A 16,081-nucleotide genomic window follows, 5' to 3' on the forward strand; every position below is an offset into this window, starting at 1 on the left:
AATAACACTGTGAAAAGCTAGAGGTCTTAAAGCACAATTAGGAAAAAAACCAATACCAGTTACAATAAACAAACAGAACTGAGAAATATAAAAAGAAATCTTAAGTGACAGCACTTCGGTGGAAGAGAATATTATTACAAACATACAAAAATCAGGAAACAACCTGCTGTAGATACGGAAATGCATGTAAAATTGTGGAAAAATAATATTATCCTATAAAACCTACCTTTTTGTCAGAAATTCTACTTCAGCTTTTACTAAATCAAAGAAAAACTTCAATAATGTTTTGTGAACTGTCCTCTGTTCATCTGCTTTCCCTAAAACTGGGACTGCATGACAAATGTTTTTGCAATGTAGACAAGACCTGCAAAACAAACACCAACAAAATACATTTGTATGACAGAAATGATAGTCTGATCTATTGGGAAAGAAAGTAGACTTGACTTTTGACAATTGTGACAATATCTTGCTCCTTAGCAACATTCATAATTTAAAGCCAGACATTTTGTTTTTAAAGCTAAACTTCTTCCAAAAACTTAATGTGCTTGTTACTGGGGCCTTGTATTATACAGATGAAGATTCTGTATTATAGTGTAAATTAAATTGTTTTCTATGTATCTGTATTTTTATGTCCCTTATTTGAGTTATTCTGCAATTACTAGATTTAACAGAACTTCTTCCAAAAATGTCCAATTACAGTGATTCTAGCACAGAATGCCCTCAAAGACATAGTATGATTACAATGGCATACATTAATACAGTTCTAATCATGGTTGTATCAAATTATTTAAATGCTAAGACTGTATGACAGTAGTAAGAAGTACATTTCCTCACTCAACTAAATGAACAAAATATTTTCTTTCGATACAAGTTACAAAAAATGAGTTCCTTAGCTGAAGTATAGACAAGCTCCCTAAATTTGTTCATGTACAGGATTTAATCAGTCTTGTTGAACACTGTAAAAATTATAATTAAAATCAAAATAGATCATGAAGCTTAATATAATAAATATGATAAAGGCTGAATTTTACTATGTAACTACAGATATATTACATATACACATTATAGATACACACAAGAAACAGAAATAATACAGAGATTATTATAATTTTGAAAAGTTTAAAACAAGTATATCTGTGAGCTAACATAAATCACGTTCGGAAAAACATAACTATTGCATCTAATACCTCACTAAACTTTTTTTTACCTTACAAGCATCTCTATCCAGTTCCATGTGCCTTTCTTACAGATAGGACACTGAAGAAGATCTAAATAATATCCTAACATAGATGTAGATTTCCAAGGAGGATCATGTTGGAGAACAAGGTACAAAACATGACGAAGTTTAGCACAAAATACAGCATCAGTATTTTCCTGCAATAAAATAAGGAAATAATATTGGCTACAAAAGGATCCAATTTCAAGTGACCAATTTAAATCAGTAAAGTTACAGATAATGCATAATCAGAAGCAGCAAAATTGAGTTTACAATAAGTAAGTAAAACAGAAAAACCTAGTAACACTAGTATGTTATTTCAGCTGAATGTATTCAGCTTAGAACAAAGACTCTTTTCTATTAAGTATTCTGTCTGTAGCCTACTAGCTAAGAAAATATGTTGCAAAAGTGCTATTTCTAAAAGCAATGAAAAAAACTATGGGCTGATGCTTTCACAATATTTAGAGTCTTCATTCATACTATTTGCAAATTAATAATAAAAGCCATCATGCTTCAAATGCCCCCCCCCTTCTAGATTGCATTAATGCTAAGACATTGATGAACCTGAAGGGTTAATGTGAGGACTGCTCCGAAACTAATGCCTCCTGTTTTATTATGTTGGCCCACAATATCAAAGGTGGATATCAGTGGTATGGCAGTAAAGGCAGAACCTTCCCTCCAATACCACATTACATTTTGTTGCCACACAACAGATGGGAGCAGAGGGGCAGTCTGACAAAATGGTGTTGGACATGGAAAAGCAGATGAAGCAAAGGTGTGTCACTGCCATGAGGAAAAATGGCACTTGCTGACATTCACTGATCTTTGATGAACATCGATGGAGACCAAACAGTGGATGTGAGCTCACTGAGGCAGTGGTGTGCTTCACAGTGGCAACAGTGGGTCACCTCCACTGCTGCAGGTTATTCTGAGTACACCATGAAGCTCCTGTTAATCAGTGGTGAAAATGCATGGCTAGTGGTGGTGACAGTGTTGAGAAACAGTGTTTTGTAGCTGAGAATTTTCTCAACCAAACAGTTCTATCATGCACTTTGTTGTAGTTTCGACAGAAATAAAAAAGAGGAGTTACTTTCAAGAGACTTACATAAATCACTATAAAGCTGTAAGCACTGTAAGAAGCAAGGATAATAATATTTCCATCTTTAACATTGATAACATTTTAGTCTTTTGTAATACTTAAGCATCATGCTCTCACCAACAGGACATGTTTTAGAAGAGAATGAAAAAGTTGAACAGGAGGTAAAGAGTACTTCTGACCAACAGCGAGTTCTATAATCACTTCAGATAATAAATGCTCTTCTATTAATTCTTCAAATATATACAATCTGCCTCTGGACAGGTTAGTATTTTTAACCTGTGAAAGAAATATATCTGTAAGTAAAATTGCAGAGTAATAAACATACTTACAAACTCAATTAAAAAAAAAAAAACACAACATGAAATCTTTTAAGAAAATAAATGATGGCAATATACACAAGAACATTAAAAAATAAAACATAAATATTACTTATTGACTGATCCAATGAGCGACTGCAATCTAGAGAAAACTAATTTCCCACTGAGCTGGTTTTTCATTGACAAGAAAATGCTTTCAGAATGTGTTTCCCTTCTTGAGACTACCTGAATACATTTACTCTTTTAAAACACAAACTACAATTCACATACCTTGTAGCTTGGGTGTAACTTACTCTGAGAATTTCTGCGTAAGAATAACTGCTAATTTTTCCAACATGTACAAGTACATCCTATAGAGAATGCCTGGAACACTATGATAATTACTGTCATCAAACAGTTGAAGAAAACTGAGCAAAAATATAAAACCATGAAATACATCATTTATGAGTAAACTTCATAAAACTACAAACCATGTATCTATTTTATCTCCCTACTTTTCCTGTAATCATTGGGCATGTCAAAGAAGCAGCTAATACTTCAGATAGCAAAGTATTGATCCCAGTGTATTTCAGAGCTGTGAAGATCTTCTTAGTGGCACAAGACTTCCCTCCTATTCTGTGCCGCTCAGGACAGTGAAACTATAGATTTCACAAGCTTTCGGAGGACCTAGAAGAATGTAATGGTTTTCCTGAAATGCAGTATCTGCCTTGTAATTTACCTGTTAATGTCTGAATTCTCAACTTTCAAAAATTTTCTTCCCATTGATAAATGATATGAAAGAGGAGCTACTGAAGATCTTGACTATGTTGATATTTACATCCCTCCTGTATTCAAAATCAAAGCTAAGATACATTGCTGATGGAAACTTCAGCTTTGAAATTTAGCTCCTTTGTTCAACCACCTGAGCTAAAGTTCTGGTAAATTCAAGTACACTGGAAAACGAGAGTAGGGATTCTCAACCAAGAGCAGTAGAGTCAAAACAGTACAACAGTGATTGACCTGCTGGAAATTAAAGTTATGCAGATGTGCTATTGCTTTAGTCTCTTAACATCCAGCATACTTCACTGTCTCTTGCCATAAAATTTGGCTTCTACTGAGCAGTAGGCAAAATTACTCGAGACATTCTACCAATTGTTTCAAAGTCAATTTAAAATTAATACAGGCTTCAGTCCAACTGTGGTTTTGAGATCACGGAGTTTTCTACTATTAGCAAGAGTTCCTAGAAATGTTTTAGTAATAAACAGAAAGAGCTCAGGTCAAACCTGAATACGAGCTTCTGAAAGAAACAATAATCATAGTTAAATCTCAGCAAAAGTCTCAGTGAATAAGCTCTATGTTAGCATCAGATATTTAGTTTCTCTGCAAATGCTGCAATTCTGAGATGCCTAACATATGTTGTTGCTATATTAATGATAAATAAAAATGCACTCTTAGATTATTTTAATTAAATCACTGTGCATCTGATGTTTGCAACTCACATTTATTTCAATTTTATTAATCGTGTATGCACTATAAAAATCTTCTCATTATTTCCTTTGGAAATAACAGTTGCAATCATACATTTGTAATGTTAATTATGTGCAAACAGCACATCTGAAAAACAATCATAAAGAAAGTATTTAAGATGTGTGAAGATGACTTAGCATTTTGTACAGGTACAAGCCAAGGTGACAATCTGGTGATTGTATCAGCAGGTCCTCCTACCTTCTGCCTGAAACTTAGATTTCTTGAAAGTTCTGACACTAGAAACAAAGACGTCATTCACACATTATTTGTAAAGTATACTAAAAAAAAACTCAAGAAAAACAATTCTCTTTTGGGAGACTTTGACGAAAGTTATGCATTACCTTTAAAACAGGAAGAAAGTGCAGAATGAATTTTCATCTTATTTAAGGGGTAAGGAAGGACAGAAAACTGGGGAGGTGGAGTTTCTACAGTAATAGGAGACACCTTTTGCAGGACCTCAATATTTTGTAAGCTGTGTACAAAGCTGCTTTGGTTGGCAGTGTGGCTGATGAGCAGTTTCCTGTATAGAACTACTAGTACAAGCACTAATACTATGAGCAGAAGTGGAAAACCAAAGTGCTTATCAAGATAAGCTCTGTAAAGCAAAACACAGAAGAGAAGCTGTCAAAATATATTAAAAAATACAGAGAAAATGAATGATAGCGGAACCAGCAAAGCTGAATATAATACATAGCTCTAATCAGTTAATTTAGTTTGCAGATACTTTCTTTTTTTTACTTCTCCAATACAATTTGAAATACTCACTGGAATCATATTAGAGCAGTGTTTAACAGATTTAAATATACTACCAATAAAAGACCCACACTGAATGCAAAGGCTAGCAATAGATATTCCACAAAGCAATAAAAACCAGTAACATATACATATTATATAAATAATTAGTATTAGATTAAAAAAATTCAAATTAAAAATTATATTGGGTGCAGAATAACAATTTATTTTCAGAAGCATTATGAAATCTAAACTTTTATTGCCTCATAAACTCACTAAACTAAATATTAACATTGCAGTGTAGGACAATAATAAAGGAATGTTGGTGCTTATGTTTCAAAATATTTTTTCCTCCCCTTCAATAGAAAGAAATTAAATAAAAAGGGAATTCTGTGAAGGCTGGGACTTCATTTCTACATCAAGTAACTAAGTACCTAGTATGGATGAAAATGAGTCTTCAGCTACAGAAAAATGCACCAACCTAATAGATATGCTTTAAGTATTTCCCATTTTTAACCTTTACAGTGATAGAAGTACTGAGAGAGAATGTTTCAACAAATGTATTTAAAGAATTCATTTTTAGTCTTAGAGATAGAATAGGAAATATTTTCGAAGTATTTATTATTTATTTACTTCAGATAAAACAAAAACTTGATAAAACCTGGTGCTGACCTTACTTGATTTATGATATATATTTGGCTTAATGTGAAGAAAAATGACAAATGAACTAAATTGAACAATTCTACTCTTCCATCCTCTGCCTCTCTCTCTTCATGAGAGGTAGGCAGTAGTCAGTACTGAACAATAGACTGGAACAATAAACAAATTAATCAGTATCCCATAATGTTCTTAACTTTTCAGTAATTTGAATACACTTTAAAAAGTATTTCTTCAATGGCAAATTTCACAATAGAAGAGTGTTTACCTAACTTCAATACAAAATTTCATAAGTGCAACACATGCTCTTTGCAAGAATCCTTACCTTTGGATTGCACTTATTCAGAAAGTCTTTATGAGCAAACTTCTGTTTTGCAGCCTACAAAACAAGAAAAATTCAACCTGTACAATGGATATTGGTAAACAATCTATAAATAGTGCATAACAAGAAGACCAAAAGACAATTTCTTAAAAAATACATTTTTTTAAACATTCAACAAAACAACCTATTTGTATTTATCTTTTTAAAATTAAGATGGCAAAATCTGGGGAAAAATGGGGGACTGATATATGGTCAGTTTTTCTCCTCAGTTTTCCTGTTATTGTCTGCTTCTTTTTTATGCATTTGTTACGTTACTTTTATTAGTCTTATTACATTTGGTCCACTTAACCATTTGAAACTAAAACTACTTTCAGCTTTTCAGTGACAAAATATAAACCCTGGATACCCTTTACAAATCGCCCAGAATGCGTATTAGGTGCAAGGATGCATTACTATTCCTGTTACATCTAGTTATGGCTCACTGCTACAATGTTATTAACTCTTATTTCCAGAGAAAGTCCTCTAGGAGACAGTGTCCTTAGGACTGTAATTACTCTCTTCGGACACAACTACGTAATAGTTGAAGAGAAAATAATCTGTTAAGAGGTACACCTGTGATAAACTTGCACTGATTTTGGCTGCAGTGGATTCCTTTTCTTTATAACATTTTATAGCATACTATGATGTGGTGAATTTGCGACCCAAACAGGGCTGAGAGTGTACCTGAGTGTTAGCCCTTGATGAACAGTGCTAGTACAGTGTCCAGGTCTATTTGGCTTCTTTCACTGCCCTGCCAGCAAGAAGACTGGGGAATTACCGAAATTTCGAAGTCTACCACATCTTCCACACATCTACACCTCCCAATTACCACTATTAAATTTTATTTTGGTTAACTGTAGATGTAGTAAATAAATAGTTCTTAAAAGGCATTATTACTAAAAAAGATGGTCAAATACCTAGTTAATTAGCTAACATCTTAGCTAATTAGCTACATCTATACTGAGGGATAAATTTCATTATATATATTTCACAATTTATGGTAAGAAAGTATAAGCTAAATGTCAAACTTACCTCAACAAAATACATATGCTTTATCACAGCATTTTTTATTTCAATAAGCTGCATATTAGACTTGTTTCTGTCAGTTTCCTGTGCTGGCAGAAAACCCTTAATTTGGGCAACTTCAGTATTTTGTATATCCTTCTATGCAAAGCAAAAGAAAACAAAACATCACTTTTTAATTTCAAAACTGATGCTTTTAATTAGCTTTTATGTAGTGAAATATTTTCTTACATTCTATTGTAAAATCATTGTTTACATGCATGCTTATTCAAATTTGAAGGTTAATACTATGTGACACACAAACAGCTGTGGAAACACATCACTGATGTCATAGGCAGTTACAGCATGAGAACTACCAATGGAAGTTATCTGCCTAATTGACTTTAACTCTGGCCCCATCTGTGCTATTGAAACAAGAGCTATTTCCATAATAATTCCCTTTCAGGACTTTTCAAAAAATAAAACCTCATCTTTTCTATTAGTTGTTAGTTTTAAGGATGTACATACAAAGCTAGTAATTCGAATTTTAGAAGTTGTAGGGTCACTTATGTTAACAGACTAAGAATAAAACAGCTTCTTCATTTTAGGCTGCTTAGAATTTACATAGTTAGATTTTGATAGCAAGGACGTCTGCAGATGTGGCCACTGTGAGAGCAGACAGAAAAGGAGCTGCTCCTTGTTAGATCAGAGCCAACTCCAGCTGCTCCTATAGGGACCTGCTGCCGCCAGAGTTGAGTCCTCAGAGATAACATATTTAAGAAAGTGGAAAACTAATGTGAAATGTCAGCTAAGAGAAATGGGGTGAGAAACAAGACAGAAGAAATCCTACAAGGACCAAGGAAAGTGCACAAAGAGGGCAGGAGGTGCTCCAGGCGTGAAGCAGAAGCTCCCTACAGCCCAAGAAAAGCCTATGGTGAAGCAGGCTGTCCACCCACAGCCTATGGGCACTGTGTAGTGCAGATAGAATCACAGAATTCAAATCTCCAAGCGCAGCCCATGGAAAAGCCCATGAAACCTCCTATCAGGAACTGCAGCCTATGGGGGACCCATGCTGGAGCAGCTTGTGAAGAACTGCATCCCATGGGAGGGTCCTCAGGGGTGTGAAGAGAAAGAACAAGAGAAACAAAACATTACACTCTAAACACAATCCATGCTCCCTACCCACCCACATCTCTAGAGAAGAGGCAGAAGATTCAAGAATGAAGCTCTGTGTGAGAAGAAGGGATGAATGGGGTGAAGGTGTTGGCTCATTATTTTACTCTATTGTGTAGGTTGCTCCAAAAGTAATGCTTCCTCTTAACTTCCATGGAAACTACAACAGATGCAAAGAGCACAAGAAGACTATTTGATAAAATTCTCAACTACAAAACACTATTTTTCAACAGACACCACCATTAGCTATACATTTTCACCAGTGATGAACAAGAGCCTGCCTGCTCATAACAATCTGCACCAGTGGAGGTGACCCACTGCCACCACTGCTGAGACAGACCACTGTGTTCACGCCTCACTCTGCTCACACTCACTGTTTGATGTCCATCAATGTTCCTCAAGCATCAGTGTAAGCGGGTGCCATTTTTTACACATGGAAAAATTCAATGTCACCCCTTTGCTTCCTTTACATTTCCATATCAGATGCTATTCTGTCAGACTGCCCCTCTGTTCCCATCTGTCACACAGCAACAAAGAAAGTGGGAAAGTTCTACCTTTACTGCCATACCACCAAATCTATCTCTGATGTTGTGAGTCAACTTAATAAAATAGGAGGCATTACTTTCAGAGCAGCCCTAGTAATTGGCAAGAAATCAAATTAGTCTTCTTTAAGTCAAGTGTGTTTGTGACAGTAACTGGTGTGTGAAGTACTGGAAAACTGGTTTAAAGAGTTTGATGAGCCAAGGATAAGTGAACTACTCTGACAAATTATCTAGTCTTTACTTCCTGTGATACCTTATGCATGTTGTTTTCAACACATTTCTAAAAATACTTGTATTTAGATAATTTATAGTTCCATCTTAACAAAGCGTTATAAATTCTATAGCACAGCCAACAAAGCATTTTAAAGTCTGTATTTAAACATAAGGATAGTGCACTAAAATCATGCATATGCTTTAATATCTTGAACCAGTAGAAGCAACACCTTAACAGACTGAAGACACTCACACAGGTTATTTTAACACCAGAGTTACAAGGTAGATATTTTAGAACAGATACTGAAACACAGAGACAAAACAAAGCATTGTTTAAAAAAAAATCAGAAACCATCTGAATGCCTATGACTATATACAGTTCCACTTAAAAAAAAAAATAGAATATCAAGTTGCTTCGCTCAATTTAACATCTGATTTCAGTGCTAAACCATAGCACATACGTTTGTGGGTTTATGAGGAGAGTATTTATTTCTGATAGAATTAGCAGTGAAAGAGCAGGACTACAGATTTACAAAGCTGGAACATTTTACGTTAAGTCCTAATAAAATATGTGCCAAGTATTTCTAGAAATGAAAAAAAAAGAGATGCTCATAACTCTTTTTGTTAGAGCCTAAGACATCTGAACAAGTGTTGTACCTATGTTTACCCCTTGTCTTTTTAAGAGACAAAATGTCATGGCAGTTTTCTGAATTCTCAAGATGCATTTAAATAGAAACTGGTGTTCGCTAAATCAAGTTTATTGAGATCTAGGAAAAAAAGAAATCTGTAAATTAATAGATGTGTTAAGATGGAATACTATTATTGCACATCAGATGAATTCAGGGTTCACAGCAAGAAAGATTATTCTCACTGTGATCAGTAGAAGGTGAGACACGCATAAGTACTGGACATACACTTCCTACATCAAATGTCTATTTTAGCAGAGAGCTATCATAGCTGAGAGCTGTCATACTGAGTAATTTCTCCAAACAAGTTTCAGTAAGAGAGTATGACACTAGACTGAGCTCCCATGTGGATGTGTGTTTCAGTCAGTATGTAAACACCAGGATTCTTTTACCCTTTTTTTGCCCTTTTGTAACAGCTTTATTCATCATTGAAAAGGGAAGAGCAAAATATATGCTTTGATCTGAAGAATGTAAAGCATTTTCGGAAGTAGATGCTGCCCAATCACAAAACACAGGTTTAGCATCTACCTATTTGCAAGGGCAACATTTTCCTCTTTAGCAGTTCCTTCTAATCATCCGCCACTGAAGAACTATAAAACTGTAGAATTTTTTTTTTTTTTCAGTCCTTTGAGTATTTCTAAGACAAAATGTTAAGAAATTCCGCATGGTGCATGTGACTCTCCTGTTGGTAAACTATCTCCTGAGAGATGCAAATACATGACACCTCTAATGGCATTATAAATGTGACCTAAATGAAGGGCCTGAAAAAATGGAAGTGGGAACTGTGAACTGTGAGTGTACAGAATTTCATAGAACATTCAGTGCACTTCTGTGAAAAAGAAAGATTGGTTATCTGTTTTGCTTGTACACACCTTTGCTGATATTTGTCTTTTTCCTAAGTTCCTTTCAAGATAGTGTTTTCCTCAAAACCTCAGTGCTTTTTTTCTGTACTTAAGATATACTGGAAAATCTATCTATTGTGTAAGCCCAAAACTACTTCACAAGCCAATTATTTTGTGCCAAAGTTGGTGATATACAAGATATACTCCCACTATGTAACTTTCAGTTTGATTTGAGAATTTCCTGATTTTCAAGCATTAAATACTGTTGATTTTTCCAAATTGAAATGTGTCAAAGGCCAGATACACATACTAGAAATCTAATACCCAACATACGTAAGGATTTCACCAAACTGAACACTACAGTTTATACAGCTTACACAGTTTGTAGAATTTAGGGAGCTAAACCTCTCTTTATTTTACTCTTTCTACAGAAAGAGCTCTGGGGAAGGACATGTGCTATACATAACTACAGAAGCTAAAGAATCAATTACTTTTTCATTTGGTCAATTTTAAACGCCCTCTTTCACATCCATTTTCCAAATAGAATGAATCCATCAACTTCTGCCAGGACATTGCTCAAAACCAGTAATTGAGTGGTCCTTCAGGAATGTCAAGCAATGGCAAATTGATCCTTTGCAGACCAGGCATCTTTAAAATCTAAAATCTAGCCTTTGTGTAGCTATTATAATGAATGAGTAGATTTTTACTCATTCATTATAAAGTTGATTATTACTATACATTACATGGTGTTGGCACCACTCCTACTTTCATCAGTCTGAATTGTGCATGCCTCAGTTGAGGAATAAAGCCTGGATTTAAGAAGGAAAAAAAATACAAAATAGACCAGCAGTCCAGAATGGAAAGAATGAACACAGTAAAGAATGAGTACCAAGGTCACGGTCTCAGCCCACAAAGAATTTCACATCAAAACAGTCTGTAAAAGAGGGTAATATTGGTCACAGTAAACAAAGGACTATGAATCATGAGATGCTTCTCTCAGTTTCAAAGGGGGAATAGAAAAGAAAGAGTTTTAGTGAGTACTGAGCATGTAAGAAAAATCAGTGAGCAGTGTCACTTCCTCTCATAGTTCAGAAGGAATGATGAAAGACAGAATTAGGCTGTTTTTCTTGTTTTACTTTTTCATTGCTGTGAATTTAACTTATTCTGATTGCATTAGAAACTGAATGATAAATCTCACATTCTGAATAATCTTACGCTGTACTGGATATTTCACCTCGCTTTGTCATTTAGACAAAAAACTCTCTGGCAAGACGACTTTCAGTACTTTTACCTTCAAATAAGGTACCTCAATTTTTATCTAGGCCTTCATGTCTTAGCTTCTCTGTTGATGGGACTGTATTCCATTTCTAGTACAGTTAATAGTAACTGTCCTCATACATGGAATGATCCTTCCGCATTAAGGCTGAATTAAAGGTATGTTCAGATAGCAGACCATAAAACTATTTTAGGAATCATAATTCCTGTAGAAACACACTCTGTTTTGACTGAAAAGATAATGTAGGTGAGCAACTTCTGTAAGATTCCTAGTGCAGAAGTAGTTTTGAGTGAATCTCCTCTGTCCAACATAACAGCTCTGTTAGAAAATTTATATGGCAAGCACCAACTCTTCCCAAGTCATTAGGGACTGCAAGCAAATTTATTTTGAGTTAAGAGTATCAATCTTACTATTTTACCATAGACTGTAATGTTATAAACTGAAAAGTAGAATAACTGAAGTTAGTTAACAAAATAATTTATACTGAAGCATAAAGCCACTAAATCCTTATTTAATAGCATATGTCAAACCCAGAAAAAATACTTACACCTACACAGAAAAAAACATGTAGATGTGGCACTTAGAGTCATAGTTTAGTGAGCATGTTGGTGACCGGTTGATAGACAGAGCTGATCACCTTAAGAGGTCTTTCCCAACCTTAATCATCCTATGACATAGACAGACATAAATATACGCCTAAATGTTTTAAGTCATTACCAAAATGAGGAGAATATAAACAAAAGGTAGGATTTTTATTGGTGTTTTTTGAATAACTTTTTTAACCATTTATCTGATGGTGAACTACATTTGAACTTCATCCTGAAGTCCAATTCACTTATCCAGCAGTAATATCACACAACGGGAGTGAAGAAGGAACACAAAGAGGAATCAGAAATAAAGCATGCCTCTTTAGTGCCATTTCTATTGGTCTGAATCAAAACACTGCTTTGAAAAGGACAGTTTTTGCATTACAGAATTACAGAATGGTCAAGCTTGAGGATACCTCTAGATCCACCTGGTTCAAACCCTCTTGAAACATGTTGCCAAGGACCATGTAGAGAATCTCTCCAAGGAGGAGATTCTACAACCTTCCCAGGCAGCCTGTGCCAGTGCAGCACCACTCACACAGTAGAAGTGCTGGCTGATGGTCAGAGGAAATCTTTACTGTGCCAGTTTATGCCCACTGTCTCTTGTTCTGGCTCTGTTCTTTTTGTACTTCTCCCTTCTAGTACCTATACATATTGATGAAACCTCTCCCGTTGTCTTAGTACTTGACAGTTGATCACCTTTTATCAAATTTCAAAACATATAATACCCCCCATTATTATTAATGCTGCATCATAGAGTCAGTAAACCTGACATAAAATGTAATGATGGAAGCGATTTTAGGTACGTTTTTCAATTTACTTACCTCCAAAAGGTAATCTCCTACATATTGCAAAGGGTAGCATTGAGCTTCAGAGAAGCATTTCTCTTTTTGCACAGGAAAAAAATTATTAAGGACGAATACATGAGTAATATCACTCTCGACATCCTGAGATGAACACACGGTTGCCTTTCCAGCTTCTAGAACTCTAAACAAACAGATTTGAAAAGACATTATTTAATGCATTTTATTCATAGTGCTTCACATTAATTTTCATAAACTACAAATATGAGAGTGTAGATATATGACATTCCCCAACTTTCACCAGGTTAAAAAACTGCTTAATAGCCATGAGAAATAGAAGGAACATACTTAACAAGGCACCTCTCTTCACAACTTAATACTATTAATTAAAATCAGTGTAAGCATCCCACATATCTGACAGAAAGCTTCACTTGTGTATTAAAAAAGTCAAATTCTTAGATGACAGCATTTGTAAGTTATTGCATTATGATATTTGATCCTTCAATTAAGAGTTGTGCTACCAGCTAAGTACCAAAAATGGAACACTGCCTTTCCGAATTATAACATGCTATCTTCAGGATGCTGTCTTCAGGATGCTGTTTGCCAACTTCACAGGCTGTTCCAAAAGCAATGCCTCCTATTTATTTCCATGTGTCATGGTTTTATAATTTTTTATCGGTATTCCACATCATAACATCATGTAGTGCACTGCAAGTTAAAGAGTTAATGCTTCAGTTCCATGGATTGCCGATAATTCCAGGTACTTTGCATTTCTGTTCAAAGGGAAAGATAAAATCTTTGCAGATCACATGGCTCTCTTCTTCCTTTTCAGCTCATCCCGCAGTGTGTGTGCTCACCTTCAGCATTACAGTAGAGCCTTCGGTTTCTTTTAGACATTCATTGTATTTATTAACTTCAATTGTACTGTATTATATTGTGTTATCTTGCATTCCAATACCATATTTAGCAAAATAACTTTCCTCCTCAGATTGTTGCTGTTTTGTTTTTAGACCCATCCCCCATCTAACTGCTCTCTCCTCTTTTCCCTTTCCTGGGCCGTGGGTATATGGGTCTCTCACCCCATTAGTCACAGAACTGGGCCGAACCGCCCTGTAACTGTTGACATCGTGGAAACTACAACAGAGATACAAAGAGCACAATAGTACTATTTGATAAAGCAAATTCTCATCTACAAAACACTCTTTTTCAGTCACTACTATTAGCTATGCATTTTAGCCAGCAATGAACAAGAGTCTGCATGCCATACTTATAAAAATCTGTATCATTGGAGGCGATCCACTGATTCAAAGCTGCTATGACAGCACTGTTGCTAGGAAAATGTTGCCTATACAGTCCATCTTTCATTGATCTGAACAGATGGAAGTCATAAGGCATCAAATCTGGACTATACAGTTGGTACAGCAGGACAATCTAAATTGGCAGTGTATTCCATGGCCTTCAAACTCGTATGGGGCCTGGCATTATGGTGTTTCAAGAGAAAGAGTGTATTCTTCTTTGGTCCAATTCTGAAAGTTTGAGCCTACACCTTACTCTGCACCATGATGTAGTAATCAGAGCTAATAGTTTGCCAGGTTCCAGGAAATCCAGAAGGATCACCCCTCTTCTATCCCAAAAGACATGCTTGCTGAGGGCTGCATCTTGAACGTTTTCTTTGACGGATAATTCGCATGTTGGCCACTCCATGGACTGCAGTTTTTACTCCAGCTCATAGTGGTCACTACATCTTGTTGTCACTGGTAATGATGTGACCTGGGAAACCGCCACCTTCAGTCCTGTATTGGCTCAGTAGTCCTGACAAACTCGCATACGTGTTCTTTCTCTTCCTGTTTGAACGTGTGTGGCACAAACTTTGTGATGATTCAATGCTGCCACCATAGCTTCCAATGCATTGAAGCTGATATTCAGTTCTGCACACTTCCCTGATTGTAATCTAACAATTTGCCTGCATGATTGAGATGCTCTTCATTTCACAGTGTGACAGTTGTGCATGGCCATCTAGAATGTGGCTTGCCTTTCATGTTTCATGTCAATGTTGCCACTGCTGAAATTCCAGCACCCAGCTCCTCACAGTGCTCAAATTCAATGTTTGGTCTCCTTAAACATTCAGCAAGCATTGATGAATGTCAACGGCTGCCATTTTTCAGTCATGGAAGAATTCGCCTTTGCTTCTTATGTACTTCCATGTCAGATACCATTTTGTCAGACTGCTCCCCTGCTGCCATTTGTCACATGGCAACAACATATAAGAGGATAGTGGTGAACAGGTTCAACCTCTACTGCTGTACCATCAATATCTGCCTGATGTTGTGGGCCAATATAATAAAATAGGAGAAGTTACTTTTGGAAGCAGCTCTCCTATTATAGAAATATCAGTTTTTCCTCAAAGCTATGGTGGCTTTCATTACAAGGTAATATGTGCTAAAGGCAAAACATGTCTACCTTTTTGTGTATTCTGACAGAATAAAAGGATCCCAGTTGTTGGTGTCTGGCAAGCAGTATTAAAAAGAGAGCCTCTTTTCAACATGTCTTGCTGATGTAGAGAGAACATGGAAAAAAGATAGTCCCAAATTTCTCACACATCATTTATTTTCTATTTCCTTCATATTTTTTATCCATTCCCTTCTAAACTACCTGCATTTACACTATATCAGAAACATTTCAATAAAAGTTAGGTCTTCAAAGCTACATAGGCTTTGCATACATTTAAAGCACATAAAACAAGATAAGAGCAGTTCAGATCCTTATGTCATAGTTCAAAGCTAGCCCAGGTCTTCCAACCAATTGAGATAGTATAAGCTGTTCTGGCTACCATTTGAATGCAACATGCAAACAAAATAAAGCAGTACTCTGACAAAGTGAAAGCTTATTTACCTCGTCCTATGAGGAATGTCTCTGTAAGCAGTTTACTTTACTAAAACACAATAACGCTTATTATATTTACCATTATACTAAAAGAAAACTAGAAAAGCAGTGATACCAAAGAACTTAAGGAACTTTTTTTTTTTTTTTCATAAATTGTATGGAAGTATATTGATGAAAATGACTTGA

The 16,081-nt window shown here is 35.5% G+C and overlaps 1 protein-coding gene across 6 annotated transcripts in view; it reads right to left on the reverse strand.

The window, feature by feature from the left end:
* SLF1 (SMC5-SMC6 complex localization factor 1) overlaps positions 1-16,081 on the reverse strand; it is a 44,280-nt gene that overhangs the window by 23,397 nt on the left and 4,802 nt on the right. For 5 of the 6 annotated variants that reach the window (XM_048930568.1, XM_048930566.1, XM_048930571.1 and 2 more), the window contains 6 exons: positions 13,034-13,196; positions 6,921-7,052; positions 5,853-5,906; positions 2,433-2,591; positions 1,208-1,374; positions 227-364 (listed from right to left, as the gene is read on the reverse strand). In XM_048930568.1, coding sequence (XP_048786525.1) covers positions 227-364; positions 1,208-1,374; positions 2,433-2,591; positions 5,853-5,906; positions 6,921-7,052; positions 13,034-13,196 — 813 coding nt within the window. The remainder of the gene's footprint in view (positions 1-226; positions 365-1,207; positions 1,375-2,432; positions 2,592-5,852; positions 5,907-6,920; positions 7,053-13,033; positions 13,197-16,081) is intronic. The other variant, XM_048930567.1, reaches the window with a different exon arrangement.

This window comes from Lagopus muta, chromosome Z (assembly GCF_023343835.1).
Source record: "Lagopus muta isolate bLagMut1 chromosome Z, bLagMut1 primary, whole genome shotgun sequence".
Lineage (NCBI taxonomy): Eukaryota > Metazoa > Chordata > Aves > Galliformes > Phasianidae > Lagopus > Lagopus muta.